The sequence below is a fragment of the Hemiscyllium ocellatum genome, chromosome 19 (assembly GCF_020745735.1).
Source record: "Hemiscyllium ocellatum isolate sHemOce1 chromosome 19, sHemOce1.pat.X.cur, whole genome shotgun sequence".
Classification (NCBI taxonomy): Eukaryota; Metazoa; Chordata; class Chondrichthyes; order Orectolobiformes; family Hemiscylliidae; genus Hemiscyllium; species Hemiscyllium ocellatum.
This window is the reverse complement of record NC_083419.1, coordinates 39,474,669-39,492,241: the sequence shown is the minus strand read 5'-3', so window position 1 is coordinate 39,492,241 and position 17,573 is coordinate 39,474,669. Positions and strand designations below refer to the sequence as shown.

Sequence of the window (17,573 nt, the reverse complement as noted above, 5' to 3'; positions counted from 1 at the left end):
ATCTAATAAATACAAATGTTTTCAATAAGTTTTTAAACCCTTAATTGAAGAATGAGATTGGAGATTTAATGTGTTAAAAAGAGTGGGAGAAAAAAAAACTACTGTTTCTGTCCAGGAAGAGATCCAGGTATAAAAATGCAGATGTCAGTCAATAGTTGTGTGCTAGAGGGGGTTTAAACTCTCTACTAAGGAATCCTGCAATACAACCTAGAACGGAGTTTAGGAACTTATATGTTTGTTCTGAAGTTAAAGTAACAGTGATTTTAATTTGCATTTTGTTTTAGGTGTCCCAGAGAGGAACAAACCATTGAAGGAAAGCATCTAGTGAACATGCAGAAATTCATTGGAAGGAAACTGGGTGTAGCTGTGCCAGCCTAAAGAAGCGAGTGTGTGGAGATGAAAGTGAATTTTCACTACGATTTGATGTCTGTAACAATATCGTTGGGATAAAAAGAAATAGCATGAGAGTTTAAATCCTTTTTACTTCATACTGAAAGTTTTCCAACATTCTTCTCAAGTTAATATGGTTCATGTTTTTTTCCTTGTTTACTAGAAAGTTTTATTCTCTATTTTGAAGGTACACTTGCAGACTCTTGTAAAAGTGTTCAGTAACGTACTTCCACCTGTTAAACAATGTATTTCACTTTATGATCTGATTAATCCAGTATTGACATCAGCCAGGATTGCAACAAAAAAAATAGCTCTTACAGTGAAGGTTGATTAGATTGGTTGTTCTAAATAGACTATGAGACTGAGTAAATTTGATCTATATTTTCTGAAATTTAGAAAAAAAGATGAAAAGATGCAGGATTCTGTAGACATTTTAAAAGGGTAGAGCACAGACATTATTTATACTGAACGGTCAAAGGCTCAACAGGCCCTTTCGATTACACCTGCTTCTATTTCTTACATGTTCATACCTTCTAATTTATTTGTGCTGTCAACTTTCATGGAAGAGCTAAATGGCCAAAATATTCAACATTGGATGTAATAAAATAGATTCAGCTATATTTTATGATATTATTAAACGTTCAGAAAATTAAATTACATTAAAATCCATGTGTAGAGGCATATAATGCAGAAAAATGCAAGACATTTCTTGTGCACCATTAAGTTTGATTTGCAACAAACTTTAATTTACGTGTCTGGATATCTGGAGTGGATGGCAAGTACTCACAAACTAACTGGAGGACAAGGCATATTATTTCAAAAAAAAAGAGAAAGAACACTATATAAAATTTATTAATTGATTAGGATTATAAGTTACAACAGAAGATACAAATGAAGATTATCATGTCTTTCTCAGCTCAATAATTGCAGCTTTTGATCATTAGCTAACTAAAGCTAAACACGGAGGTCAATTACCTTTAAAACCTGCTTTTGACTGGAAAAAAGTCACTTGCATTTTCACACTTCTCACCTGCATTACAAAATTATATGAACTTGCCAATACTGGATCAAAGGTTAATGGCATAATATTCTGTTATTAATGCTCCACTCTCCCTGATGAATTCAAACTATAGCAGTAGTTGGAATTTATTGATATATCTGACTGGGCATATAGAACGATAGAGTTGTAAAGCACAGAAACAGAGTCTTTGTCCAACTTGTCCATGCCAACTAGATATCCTAAATTAATCTAGTCCCATTTGCCAGCATTTGGCCCTTTCCCTTCTAAACCCCTCCTTATTATGTACCTATCCATTTTTAAATGTTTTAACATGTTGTAATTATATCAACCTCCACCACTTCCTCTGGCAACTCATTTTACACACGTGCCACCCTCTACATGAAAAATTTATCGCCTAGGTCCTTTTTAAATCTTTTACCTCTCACCTTAAACCCATGCCCTCTATTTTGGACTCCATCACCCTGGGAAAAAGACCTTGGCTTTTCCCCCTATCCATGCCCCTCATGATTTTATAAATCTTTATGATGTTCCTCAGCCTCTAACACTGTAGGAAAAATAGCCCCAGCCTATTCAGTCTCTCCCTGGAACTTAAACCCTCCAACCCTTCCAAAGGGAAAGGGAAATGGAGTGGCAAAGGACATGGGGATGAAATTCTAGGCACTGAGATAAAGTTAGCTCAAGGCATAATCATTCATGTTGCATGAAGTAAGGGAATTGTTAAAGTCAAAAGGAATGAAAAAGCTAGGGAAATAATGGGGCCAGAGAAGGATGTGAAAATAGATAGTTTCAAAACAATATTGTTTTGTTCAATTTCTTAATGTCTCAGTTACATTTTCTAGCTTTCTAAGCTGCTAACGGATCAGCTCCTGGTAACTATGATTATCAAGTGATACAGGTTAGAAAGGTCTAACAAGCTACAATCATAGGTACAAGCATTAATGTCAACATTCAGAAAGCTCAAATAAAGTATTTTTAACATTTACAAATTGACTTCATGTGTTTTAATCTCTTACTGAATTTGCCACTCGCCTCCAACCAATTAAATCCCACATCATCAACATTTCTAACAGAAGAAAGTATCTCATGCCCCCTACTTTCCACACCAACAAGACTGGCCATTTTTTTTTAGGGAAACACACTTCTCTATCTTCCTGAATTGATTTCAAAATAATTTCTTCTCTGCCTTGCTTTCAGAAGTTTCCTAAGAACCCTTTTCTTGCATGTGTACCTATCTTCTTCCTATCACTCCCTTTCCTGCATCTCTAACACCTAATCTTTGAGATATGCATGTTGTACTTCCGTGGCCTTTTAAAAATAACTTTGACTGCCAGACTTTAAACAAACTATCAATAAATGGTGTCTCTTTTTAAATAATAGGATGGATAATAGAAGCAATTTCAATAGCTAACTAATGCCAATGGGTCAGTTAATACAGTTGGCTGGACGACCAGTTTGTGATGCAGTGTGATATCACTTGCATGGGCAGAATTCCCGCACTGGCTGAGATTAGAACTGTTCTTCTCAACCTTACCCCTTGCATAAGGCCTGGTGACCTTCAAGTTAAATAATCACAAGTTGTCTCTCTCTGACGAGAGGCATCCATATTTAAGATTTACCTTTTTTTTAATCTTTAGTCTCCATTTTCTGCCTGTCATTTAAATACTGAATAACCCTGTTGCCATTATTTCTTATACCCAGGCACATTCATACATAAAAATAGGACTGTATGGTAAATAAACAAATTCCAAGTCTAATAAATGCAAGGCGATCTGGAACAGAACAACTGAAGTAGCATGGAAAACCTACCATATCAAATCCAGCCACAGTCTCTGGAAATTTATTGTAAAGCTCCATGGCCTCATATATTGCAGTCTTCATTTCTGTATTATTCAATTTTCTAAAATTAAGTACACAAGAAATGTCAGTGGCAGACATAAACAGGGCAAAACAATGCAGTTTCACACAAAAAACATGATCAGACTTGAATCATGGTCATTCCCAGAACCAGGACTCTAGTAGGTATATCACTGAACACACTAATATTATTCACTTACTTCTGTGATTCTATCATTTTTAGGTTTATTATGAACTATATGTCACTATCTTAAAATTTAACACAGACTATTAAAATGATTACTAATGACCCTTTGAACTTTGATCTCCAGACAGTCTTGCATCTCAGGCAAATGCCCAATTACATATGGCATGCATAGCCCTCAAGGAGTTCACACTTCCTTTTGTTCAAGGACAAAATAACAACAAGGTTACAAAGGGATCTTGATCAGATGGGCCAATGGGCTGAGAACTGGGAGACGGAGTTTAATTTAGGTAAATGCAAGGTGCTGCATTTTGGGAAAGCAAATCTTAGCAGGATTTATACACTTAATAGTAAGATCCTAGGGAGTGTTGCTGAACAAAAAGACATTAGAGTGCAGGTTCATAGCTCCTCAAAAGTGGAGTCGCAGGTAGATAGAATAGTGACCTCGAAGTAAAGGAGCCATTAGGAGGTAGTGACTACAATACAATAAGCTTTAATCTGCAGTTTGAAAGGGAGAGGGTAGAATCGGAAGTGACAATATTTCAGTTGAATAAGGGGAACTATGAGGGAGGAGCTGGCCAAAGTTCAATGGTGCAATACCCTAGCAGTGGAACAACAATGGCAGTTATTTCTGGGTATAATGCAGAAGATGCAGGATCAGTTTATTCCAAAAAGGAAGATAGATCCTAAGGGGAGGCAGGGGTGGCCATGGTTGACGAGGGAAGTTAAAGACTATATAAAGACAAAAGAGAAAAAGTATAACACAGCAAAGATGAGTGGGAAATCGGAGGACTGGGAAGCTTTTAAAGAACATCAGAGGATAACTAAAAAGGTAATACTCAAAGATAAAATAAGGTACAAAGGCAAACTGGCCAAAAATATAAAGGAGGATAGTAAAGGCTTTTTTTTTAGGTATTATGAAAGGAAAATAAAATGGTTAAGACTAAAACTAGGCCCTTGAAGACAGAAATGGGTGAATTTATTACGGGGAACAAAGAAATGGCAGAAGAGTTGAATTTGTACTTTAGATCTGTCTTCACTGGGGAAAACATGAGTCATCTCCCAGATGCAATAGTGGCTGATGGACCTGAACTGAAGGGAATTTATATTAGGCAGGAAATGGTGTTGGAGAGACTGTTAGGTCTGAAGGCTGATAAGTACCCAGGACCTGATGGTCTACATCCCAGGGTACTGAAGGAGGTGGCTCTAGAAATCGTGGATGTGTTGATGATCATTTTCCAATGTTCTATAGATTCAGGATCAGTTCCTCCGGATTGGAGGGCGGATAATGTTATCCCACTTTTAAGAAAAGAGGGAGAGAGAAAACAGACAATTATAGACCAGTTAGTCTGACCTCAGTGGTGGGAGAAATGCTGGAGTCAATTATAAAGGACGAAATTACGACACATCTGGATAGCCATAACAGCATAGGTCAGAGTCAGCATGGATTTATGAAGGGGAAATCATGCTTGACTAATCTTCTGGAATTGTTTGAGGATGTAACTCTGAAGATGGGCAAGGGAGATCCAGTGGATGTAGCATACCTGGACTTTCAGAAAGCCTTTGATAAAGTCCCACATAAGAGGTTAATGAGCAAAATTATGGCACATGGAATTAGGGGCAAAATACTGACATGGATTGAAAATTGGTTGGCTAACAGGAAACAAAGATTACTGATAAACGGCTCCCTTTTGGAATGGCAGGCGGTGACCAGTGGTGTGCTGCAGGAATCACTGCTGGGACCACAGCTTTTTACAATGTACATTAATGATATAGATGAAGGTATTAAAAGTAATATTAGCAAATTTGCTGATGACTCAAAGCTGGGTGGCAGGGTGAAATGTGAGGAGAATGTTAGGAGAATACAGGGTGCCCTGGACAGGCTAAGTGAGTGGACGGATGCATGGCAGATGCAGTTTAATGTGGATAAATGTGTGGTTATCCACTTTGGTGGCAAGGACAGGAAGGCAGATTACTACCTAAATGGAGTCAAGTTAGGTAAAGGGGCAGTACAACGAGATCGAGGTGTCCTTGTACATCAGTCAATGAAAGCAAGCATGAGGGTACATCAGTCAATGAAAGCAAGCATGAGGGTACAGCAGGCAGTGAAGAAAGCTAATGGCATGCTGGCCTTCATAACAAGAGGAATTGAGTATAGAAGCAAAGAGTCCTTCTGCAGCTGTACAGGGCCCCGGTGAGACCGCACCTGGAATATTGTGTGCAGTTTTGGTCTCCAAATTTGACGAAAGACATTCTGGCTATTGAGGGAGTGCAGCGTAGGTTCACAAGGTCAATTCCTGGAATGGCGGGATTATCTTACGCTGAAAGATTGGAGTGACTGGGCTTGTATATGCTTGAGTTTAGAAGGCTGAGGGGGGATCTGATTGAGACGTATAAGATTATTAAAGGATTGACACTCTGGAGGCAGGAAACATGTTTCCGCTGATGGATAAGTCCCGAACCAGAGAACACAGTTTAAAAATAAGGGGTAGGCCACTTAGAACAGAGTTGAGGAGAAACTTCTTCACCCAGAGTGTGGTGGGTGTATGGAATGCTCTGCCCCAGAAGGCTGTGGAGGCCAAGTCTGTGGATATTTTCAAGAAAGAGTTGGATAGAGCTCTTCAGGATAGTGGAATTAAGCATTATGGGGATAAGGCAGGAACAGGATACTGATTGAGGATGATCAACCATGATTATAATGAATGGTGGTGCTGGCTCAAAGGGCAGAATAGCCTACTCCTGCACCTATTGTCTACTGGTATACTTTGTCGTTTGGTATACTTTCCTTTATTGATCATAGCATTGAGCATAGGAGTTGGGAGGTCATGTTGCAGTTGTATAGGACATTGGTAAGGCCACTTTTGGAATATTGCCTGCAATTCTGGTCTCCTTCCTATGGGAAGGATGTTGTGAAACTTGGGAGGGTTGAGAAAAGATTTACAAGGATGTTGCTGGGGTTGGAGGGTTTGAGCTATAGGGAGAGGTTGAATAGGCTGGGGCTGTTTTCCCAGGAGCGTTGGGAGCTGATGGGTGATCTTCTAGAGGTTTATAAAATCATGAGGGGCATGGATAGGATAAATAGACAAAGTCTTTTCCCTGGGGTGGGGGAGTCCAGAAATAGAGGGCATAGGCTTACGGTGAGAGGGTAAAAATATAGAAGAGACCTAAGGGGCAACTTTTTCATGCAAAGGGTAGTGCATGCGTGGATGGACTGCCAGAGGAAGTGGTGGAGGCTAGTACAATTGCAACATTTAAAAGGCAATTGGACGGGTATATGAATAGGAAGGGTGTGAAGCGATATGGACAGGGTGCTGGCAGGTGGGACTAGATTGGGTTGAGATATCTGGTTGACATGGACGAGTTAGACCAAAGGGTCTGTTTCCATGCTGTACATCTCTATGTACATCTCAGTCACCTTCGAAATTCCAGCCTGCTCACCGTGCCGTTTCAACATGGACAAATGACACATGGAAACTCAATTTATTGGACAATCGAGTCAAACCCATTGAGCTTTCATTGTATCATGATGCTTTCCTTCATCCAACTAGACTGGTTGCATCTCAAGGTGTGAAACAGTAAAACAGGATGCATAATCAAAACACTAACTTTTTTGAAAAAGATCTTTGAACTTGTAAACTGACATGAGGGAAGGTTCTACTGTGATGCAATGGTGCATAGCATAATTTCTAGTCATGTTAAAGTAGGGGTATCGTGAACATCAGACAAACAATCTAAATGATCAAATCCTACCTATGTACTGAAAAAATGACTTTAGTTCCCATGAAGTCAGGATGATCATCTTTGAATTGTCTTGCAACCTCGTGGTAAGCCATAATAGACCAATTCTTGTTTTGTAAGGTTCCATCAAGTTCATAGACCTAAAAAATGCAATATGTTAGATAATAACACATTAAATCAATTATGAGATGACATTGCAAATAAACTGTAGAATTTATAGGAAAAGGCATTGTAGATGGAATTACACCTTATATAGGAATATAGGACTTAGAAGTAAGAGGGGGCCATTTTGCATTTGGATTCTGCTCCATAATTTAGTCAGTTCATGGCCGATTTGTTTGTGAACTTGAGCTCCTCTTCCTCAATAATCTTCGATCGACTTCTATCTTACTTTCTACTCTTATTTAAATTATACAATAACAATTCATTGCCAAATCATGGGCTCAAAATGACATATCCCACAAGATTCCCTCTGTCAGCTCATTTAAGTATACAATGCACATTTTTTCCCCACAGAAACATTTCTGCACTGAAGAAACAAGAGCTTGCAAGATCATAAAAGACAAATGCACTTCTTATACAGACATTTAATTTTAGTAGGAGGCTGATAGACATAATTTAAAGTCACGATGGATTGTAGGTTCACAAAGGAAATTAACCATCACCAGCTTTTGGCACTGATTACCGTCAGTGAATCACTTAATCAACATCCTCCAGTTATCATTGACCAGAAATTGAACTGGACAAACCATACAAATACTGTGGTGAGGTCATGTGGTGCAATGGTAGTGTCTCTACCTCTAAACTAGGAAGCCTAGGTTCATGTCCAATCTTCCCCAGAAGTCTGTAATAATATCTCTGAACAAGTTGATTAGAAAATATCTATAAATACTGTGGCGACAACAGCAAGTCAGAGATTAGGATTTCTACAGTAATTCTACCTGTCTCAAGACAGAAGCATAATATAACATTCTCCACTTGCCTGGATGGGTGCAGCTCCAACAATTCTCAAGAAGTTTGACACCACCCAGGACAAAGCGATCCACTTAAGTGGCATCCCATCCACTACCTTGAACATTCACTCCTTTTACAATTAATGCACAATGGCAAAACTGTGTACCATCTCCAAAAAGCATGTGAGTAACACACCCAGGGTCCTTCAACAGCATCTTCCAAACCCATTACCTCTACCACCAAGGACAAGGGCAGCAGATGCACAGGAACACTACCACTTGCTAATATTTCTCCAAGCCATACACTATCCTGACTTAGAAATATATCACTACTTCTTCACTGTCAGAGCTACACCCTCCTAGAACTCCCTCCCTAAGCATTGTGGGTGTACGTATACCCCAAAGACTACAGTAATTTAAGGAGGCAGATCACCACCTTCCCAAGAGTAATTATGAATGTGCAATAAATGCTGGCCAAGTGAGCAAATCCTACATTTCATGCCTTCCATGGCTGGGTTTGCTGTCATTTTTTCCCCTACCTAAATGGACCCATCTGATTTTATTCCTTTTCTTTTAAAAGACTTTGTAGTAGTCTGATACAACTGACTGGCTTACTGTGTATCTCTGAGGGCAATTAAAGGTCAATTTCATTGTGATGGGTCTGAAGTTACATGTAGGTCAGATCAGGTAAGGATGACAAGATTTTCTTCCTGAAAAGATGTTAATGAACCAATGATGATCCAAGGTCCTATCTTTTGATTACATTCCCCCATCCTTGTTGCCTTGCTAGCTTTTTGCCCCAGCAAAGTGAACCCATTTTCTCCTTTCTTATCTGCCATTTACACCTTTTTGCATATCTATCCCTCCTTTATTACCATTCGTACTGCGTTGGTTATTTGCTCTGACACCCTCAACATCCATTCTACCTGCTCCTCCTCCCTCTCTATACTCACCCCACTGTTTTCTAATCCTAATCAGTCCTAGCAAAGAGACCGGACTCAAAACATTAACTCTGTTTTTCCCTCTACAGATGCTACCAGACCAGAGTTGCTCCTTGAAATACAATAGTGGCCTTATTTGGGACTGAAAGACTACATAACAGTAAAATTCAAAGTGAGAGTTGTTTGGAGAAGAGATTTCTAACAGTTTGTATTTGGCACAAATTAAGCATCAGGGAAAACCTGAAAGATAACTACACTCCTCATTCCACCATGAATTCATAAGCCCCTTAGAAATGATCTACATTTTATTTGAGAGGTACATTGGTGATATTATTAATTTTGCTCACTAATATTACAGGATTTTCTAACCATTTTTCTACTGAAAGGTTGATATATTAAATAAAAGTTGTTCCCTCCAGAGGCTGAACAATAGCTATTAACTTCTTTGTCTAAATCGAGGAGCATCCTCACACCCATTGTTTTGAAAATCCTTTCACCTTTGTAAAGAGAGATAAACTGAAAAGCAAAATGCACTGGGATAACAAAAACACAAACAGGATATGCTGTAAAAACTCAAAATCAGGCTGCTGCAGAGAAAACAGAGCTAATACTTCAGAGATTTTTTCCAAACAAAAGTGCAATGAGAACAGTCATGCGTTTAGAGTGTGACAAAAACTCAAACTTCAAATATTGAAGCAAAGTTTTAAGAAAAACATCAAGTTATACTGATAAAACCACCGAATTCAATCACAACTGCTGCTCTGAAAGCTCAATCACCTGAGATAAAACAATTCAACGATATGCTATCAAGCTAAATGCACACGCTGTCCATCCTCAGGAGAATTTTACCAATATTATTCTTCCAACCTCATTGGTCACATATGTGGCATGAATTACATAAAAGATTACAGACTATTAACAGAAACAAATAGTATGTTGAATGTGATTTGTTATCTGTAGGAAACACAAATCTATAGGACATATCCACCATCACTGCATCAAAACTGGACAACTTTCTGTTCCTGGTGGTGGATATGGAATGGCAAACAGATTTCAAGCTTCAAAGACATTTGATGTTGAAGTCAGTACTCAAGATATCCACCCTTTCTTAACACCACAGACGCAACCAGCAGGAAGGGCTTAAAGAAAACATCAACTATTTTTAGTTACAGATTGATTTTTATTAGCTGTTGCTGAGCTGATAGAGCTGTTTGGATCTTATAATGGGCATGCAGTTCAGCTCTTTTGGACCAAAAGTGTAATGAGGCGAAAGTGAGGACTGTAGATGCTGGAGATTAGAGTCAAGAGTGTGGTGCTGGAAAAGCACAGCAGGTCAGGCAGCATCCGAGGAGCAGAAAAATCGACATTTCGGGCAAAAATCATTCATCAGGAATGAGTCCAGGGGCTGAGTGGGTCAGAACCCAAACTAAATATCAATAAGCAAATTATTGTTGAGTATGTTTTCTCCATTAATGCAATGTGAACATTGCTGTCTGGGTCAGCACTTACTATCTATCCTTAGTTCCACTTGAGAAAGTGGAGTTGACCTTCTATTTAGAACCATTGCAGCATTATTCACGTTTACAAACCGCAATGCTGTTTGATAGGATTTTTGATAATATCTCCCAGCACTTTGGATGATGATTGAGAGTAGATAGAGTGGTAATTAGCTGGGCTAGATTTGCCCTGTTTCTTTTTCTTGTGGACAGGGCACACCTGGGCAATCTTCTACATTTTCAGGTACATGCTACATTGTAACTGTGCTTTAAGGGTGGCACGGTGGCTCAGTCGTTAGCACGGTTGCATCACAGAACCCCCTGAACCCAGGTTTGATTCCAGTCTTGGGCGACTATGTGTGGAGTTTGCACATTCTCCCAGTGTCTGTGTGGGTTTCCTCCAGTTGCTCTGGTTTCCTGCTTTAATCCAAAGATGTGCAGGTTAGGTGAGTTGGCCATGCTAAATTGCCCATAGAATTCAGGGATGTGTAGGTTAGGTGCATTAGTCAAGGGTAAATGTAGAGTAATGGGGAATGGGTTTGGTGGGGTACTCGGAGGGTCGGTATGGATTTGTTGGGCCAAAGTGCATGTTTCCACACTGTAGGAATTCTAATTCCAGAAAGCATTGCTAAGTCTGCAACTATTTCTGGACCAAAAGTCTTCAGTCTTGTTGCTGAAAAGTTGTCAGAATACTCTAATGCTTTCCTTGCTGATTTCCCAACAATTTGTGCACTGCTTAGACTCTGTACCGTCTTATACTAAGCCCCGTTTAACAATCACTCTATCATTACCAATTCAGGGTCCCTCAATGCTTCGAATTCAAAATCACTTCCTACATTGGTTCAGCTCCGCTTATACACTAAATTCTCACTACCTGCTGTAATCGTCTCTCATTTGTGGCTCTCCCACATCTTTCAGTCCTATGACTTGGGGCTACTGCATCGTTAAGCCATTTCTATCATTTATGTTAGAGCTTTCAGCTAATCAGTTTCACTCTCCACGACATTCTGCTTAACCTCTTTGCCTCTGCATTTTATTTCCATTTTTTAAAATCTTCATAAAAATCATCTCTTCATCTAAGCTTTGTGTCAACTCTCCTAGTTCTTCCAAAATTGCTCACTGTCCATTCCATTCTTTCATCTACCTTTTCCTCCCTTTTCTTTTCAGCACTTATTTTAACAAATAATTTATTTGTGATTTAATACCATTCTGATTCTGCTTTAATTGAGTCATTAATTGAAGCTCAAAACAAAATCCTTAGGCTAAGTTATCATGCAGTGATTTTTGCATTTAAACTGCAAGACAAGAGTCACTTTGCCATTGCAAGGGCAGTTCTATGGCTGTTCAATCCTGCGTCTCAGCTAGCTTTTGTGCAAGATCACAGATCTTTCACAGTGACTAGTAGCCAAAAGAAACCTTACAAATTCATTTTAGTACAAGTAAATCATATTGGCAACATCTTCCAATTCTGAATACATAATTAAGATATTGTAATTATATATCAAAGATTTTAAAGGTATCGGTGAGCTACTGAAATTTAATTGACAATGCAATTGTCAGATGAATTGCCTCCAGTTTTACTTTCTTGCACTGCGTACATTTAGGAGACATTTGTGGTGCGTAAAGGGACATAAGGTCATGCTTCAGGCTTGCACACAGGCTTCATTTTAAACGTTAAAATATTTTGGTTCTGTGCAGAAACTTTGAACCTCTGGCAAACCTTCAACAGTTTGCACTTTGCTAATGGACTTGCAAACAGGTTTCATCGAGGAAAGTTATCATCTCAGTGACGAAAAAACAATTTTTTTTCTCATTAATTATATTGTCTTCCACTTTTCAGTTATTTTTTCTATTGAATGTTGAGGGTGCTGGTTAGATTCTCTCTTGTTGGAGATGGTTATTGGCTAGCATTTGTGTGGCCTTGCGACTGGCACTTGTCAGAGTAAATCTGGATATTGTTCAAGCCTTTCTGCATTTGGACACAGACTGCTTTATTACTCGAGGAGTCACAAATGGTGCATATTATTTTGTAGTCACCAACGAACATTCCAAGTTCATATCTTACAATGGAATGGAGGTCATTGATGAAGCCACTGAAAATAGTTGGACCTGAGACACAAACCTGATAAACTCCTACAGAAATGTCCTCGAGACTGAGTGACTGACCTCCAACCACATCAGCCATCTTCCTTTGTGCTAGATATGTCTCCAACTATCAGAGAGTTTCCTTATCATTCCCAGAGACTCCAGTTTTGCTAGAGCTCCTCATGCTACAGGCAGTCAAAGGTGGCCTTGACGCGAGTGCAGTCACCCTCATCTCACCTCTGCAATTCAATCCTTTTGTCCATTTTTGGATTAGGGCGATAATGAGGTCAGGAGCTGAATGGTCCTTATGGAACCCAAAGTGACAAGGTTATTGCTAAGCATAGCACTGTTGATTATTCCTTCCATCTCTTTACTGATGATTGAGAGTAGACCGATTAGATGGTAAATAGTTGGGTTTGATTTGTCCTGCTTTATCTCTACAGAATGTGCCTAAGCAATTTACCACATGGTTGGGTTGATACCAGCATTGTATCTGTACTAGAATAGCTTGACTAGAGGTATGGCAAATTCTGGAGCTCAAGTCTTCTGTACTATTGCGAGAGTGTTGACAGGGTCCATAATCTTTGCATCAAACATTTGCTTATAATAATATCACATGGAGTGAATGGAATTAGCTGAAGACTGGTTCACCTACAACTTAATCTGAATCAGGGACTCTCACAGCACAGAGAAGACCAAGGCATTTGATCTAGAGCTTCATGCACTAGCATATATATTTAATGTGTGTGTGTGTGTTTAAGGTGAATGAAAATGCATGAAAACAATACCCAAGTAGGATGAGGAAGAGAGAGGATCAAGCCTGGGTGTTTATGGGGCTCTGGAGGTAAATTTTGTAGAAATGAAAAAAAACAAACCAATGCTAGAGATAGAATGGCTGCATTTGGACAGAAACAATGCAAGGACAACCCATAAAGCTGACCCACAGAAAGCTACTGGGGAATGACATGGTCAACTGAAAGAGGAGAATGCTGTATACTGACAGCCATAGAGGATATAAATCATGATTTTGGCCACAGTAGTTTTAAGTTGCGAGATGGTCAAAATTGGATTTAGCATTGATAACATACTCAAGAACAAAACTGACCATCAAACAAGGTTGAAACTACGGTTCTCACTGAAGAGGCTCTTGCTTCAACAAATCTAAGACTATCTTTCAACTGACATTTATTCTATTGAAGTAACTGTGGTTATAGATGTCTTTAACGCAAGATAGGCTTTGGAACAATTTAATTTTATCCTCTTCTGAAAAATTAAGCAAACTCCTACTAATTTACTGGTGAACCTTGACAAAATATTGACAATCTATTTGATCATGGCAAGAAAAGTATTTGATAATTTGATAATACTTTTCTCTCTTCAAACTGTGATCAGAGCAGAGTTCCTGCCTACTTTCTCCTCCAAAAATGAACTGTATCCTCCTATTGTCAGCTGACCAAGATTACCATCTCTTTAATGAATCAGAAAAAAAGCCCAAGATGTTGTGGCCTAAACTCTCATTAGCAATGTGTGCAGGGAAGCAGAGTTGAGGGAGATCAGCTGTGATCTAATTGAATGGTAGTAATAGTTGTATGAGGGGCCAATTGACCCACTCCAGCTCCTATCTGCTATGTTCTTAAATGAACACCAAGCTTCTTCGAAGATCACTTACTTAATGATTTCAAGGCACCATGCTTAATAAATTAAGACATATGTGTAATACAAATGACATGATTGAATAAATGATAATTCAAGTCATAAATTTTCATTAATGAATATGTGGGAATATAATTGGCAACCCAATAAATTTCTGGAGCTACTCTCCAAGTCATAACATGTGTGAGGGAATGGCCTTCCAGGCACTTGTTTATCTCAGAGAAGATTATCTGAGCTTAACCATGTTACTGAGAATTGTAGCTGTGCACCACTTCTCACATCCTTGAATAAATTGATTAGAAAAATATTGATGCACCATTTCTTCTAATGTGTGCAATACACTTTGGAGGTCCACAGGCATTTGCTAGTTCACCTATACCTTTAACACTGCACAAGCAAACTAACTGCAGGTAGTGTAGGTTCATAAATTCTTCTAAAACACACAAACTTCTGTTGAACCTGCGCAAGTTTGCTTAACCAGCACTTGGCTGAAGAGTTAACTTACATGTTTGGAGATCATGCCCACCTATACCTTTATCACTGTAGAACCAAACCAACTGCAGGTAGTGTAGGATAGCCTGAGCCCATCCCTCCCCCCTCACCTCTATCTAAGGCCCCAAAGGATCCTTCCACATCTGACAGAGATTTTCCTGTACCTCCACACGTCATCTACTGTGTCTGTGGTCCCCTCTACAATGGGGAGGTAGGATGCCAATTTGTGGAATGTTTCAGAGAACACACGCACTAAACAACTCCATTGCCCATGGCCAAACACTTCAACTCCCCCTCCCACTCTGCCAATGATATGCAGGTCCTGGGCCTCCTCCATTGCCACATCCTAACCACCTGGAGGAAGAACACCTCATCTTTCACCTAGGGATGCTCCAACCACATGGGATCAATGTCGATTTCACCAGTTTCCTCATCTCTCCTCCTCCGATCTTATCCCAGATCCAACCCTCCAACTCGGCACCACCCTCTTGAACTGTCCTACCTGTCAATCTTCCTTCTCACCTATCCACTCCACTCTCTGCTCCAACCCATCACCATACTCCCCCACCTTCATCTACATATTGTATTCCCAGCTACCTTCCCCCACCCTCACCCCATCCCATCCCATTTATCTCTCAGTCCCCTTGGCACCAACCCCACCACCTCCTGTTCCTTGGATACTGCCTGACCAGCTGCATTTTTCAAGTACCACACTTTTTGACGCTGATCTCCCCAGCATCTGCAGTCCTCATTTTCTCCTTGGAGACCAATTCAGAACTGCTATTGTCTCACAGAATATTTTCTGTATCTGAATATGGAGTCCGTGTCATTGTCGACAGCAGCTCACACATAAGTGAGCGAGATGGAGTTATGCAGTGGATGTCCTGCAACACGATGATGAGATTCTACAAGAATGATTACTGGAAGAGCAGGATGGCTTGTTCAAAATCAGGAAGACAAGTGGCTGAGAGGCCTAGGCTGTGAAACTACAGAAAGGTATGGGCGGGGGGGGGTTCAGCATGCATATTAGAAATAACAAGTTTAAAAAGAGCTGGTTTTGCCAAGTTACTCTTGGCTTGCACTTCTCCTAGATGTTTATTGGTTCCCTTCTGACTTGTATTTGACTTTGCCATTTCATAATAATGACAGAAAGTTATGGACTAAAAAAAAACTGTACTGTATATAAGTGAAGACCATATTACTGTGGTAACATAGGGACTTAGTTAGGTATAGTTATACCTCACCTGTTATGTGGGTCATCAGCCATCACAGCCATGCCTGTGAAACAGTCATTATATGGACTTGCACAGCTCAAACATTTAGACTATTAGAAAATAGAGAGAGGAAAATTGCTTTCTTAAGTTTCTGCTTTGGTCTAAAACAACTTGGTTACAAAAAACATTCCCTCATAACGAAGCATTTTGTACATACCGGTAGCAGTAATGCTCGTATCTCTATGTATTGTACGTTATCATGATAGAATTCCTTCAAAGCTTCATAGAAGTAGGTTTTAAATACTGGGGCATACGAAATGAGACTGCTAGCAGCAGCAAATGCGTCAGAAAATCTTTGCCAAATGATGTTTTGCGATTGGTAGGCTTCTTCTGGATTTTCCGTTATCAATGTTAGATTTCTCATCAGACTGTCCGAAAACAAAAGTCATATTTACCATATGTGAATTTCTTTTAACAATATTCAACTTTGTGCAAATTACAAGTTAAAATAACTTTTAGAATGTTGAAGGTCACAATTTTTTATAACACATAATAGGCAAAGAATTTTCTTAGTCCTTTACAATTTAACTTAAATTAGATGTGCAGAGCCAAGCATTGCACTTCCCTATAGTGTGTTGTTCATCAGCTTTGACAGCCTCAACAGTCACCCAATCAAATTAAAGATCTGTTGTTTATTACAACTTTTGTATTTTTATTACAACAATATATTTTCACAATTTGTCTGTTCACTCCTTTTTCCGTGTTTATGTACAGTTTTAGCCCCTGATTACTTTCAATAACTCTCTTACAATGGAACATTTCATGTTATTCTAGACAGGCTCTACATAGAAGACTATTGAAAAAATGGCTTTATGTACTACCTTTCATGACTTTTGAATATTGCAAAGTACTTTCAACAAAGTAAGTTTTAAAAGTAGTCACTGCTGTAAATGTCAAAAACACAGCAACTAATTTGTAAACAGCAAGAACTCACCAACAGCAATGAAATTTCATGATAAACCACCCATTGTTCTCTAAACACGGCACTTTACATCCTACCAAGGAGTCAAAAGGAACATTGATTTAATGCTTTCATCTGAGAAAAAGGATCTTCACCAGTGCAGCATTTTCTTGGCACTGCACTGAAGTGCCAGCCGAGAATATGTGCGTGTGTGTCACTTTAGTCAGCAACTTTATGACAGAGGGAGGAGTGCTACCAGAGTTCAAGATGATACCTGTATCTAAATCAGTGGTTCCAAAATGGTAACATGACACACTTCACAGTGAAAAACAATTCCACAGCACAGCCAATTTTGTCAGCTGATTTCATTGCTCTTAAACATCACATTTACTTCCATTTACTGTACTATGGATACGATTTTATGAGAAAGGTTTGCAACATAGTGCACACAACAAACTAAAGGAGGAACAAGTCCATGAATGTTTCATCTACAATAAAGGACATTTTTTTCTAGTTCTGCTTAACTCAACTATTTCTGGCTGTTCATGGCCCTAAATCTGTTCCACATTGTGCACTGAACCAATACAGAAT

The 17,573-nt window shown here is 39.2% G+C and overlaps 1 protein-coding gene across 1 annotated transcript in view; it reads right to left on the bottom strand.

Moving 5' to 3' along the window:
• Positions 1–17,573, bottom strand: part of ada2a (adenosine deaminase 2a) — a 65,220-nt gene that overhangs the window by 24,467 nt on the left and 23,180 nt on the right. Inside the window, exons 3-5 of the mRNA XM_060839843.1 lie at positions 16,239–16,449; positions 7,200–7,327; positions 3,218–3,308 (exon numbers count right to left, since the gene is read on the bottom strand). Coding sequence (XP_060695826.1) covers positions 3,218–3,308; positions 7,200–7,327; positions 16,239–16,449 — 430 coding nt within the window. The remainder of the gene's footprint in view (positions 1–3,217; positions 3,309–7,199; positions 7,328–16,238; positions 16,450–17,573) is intronic.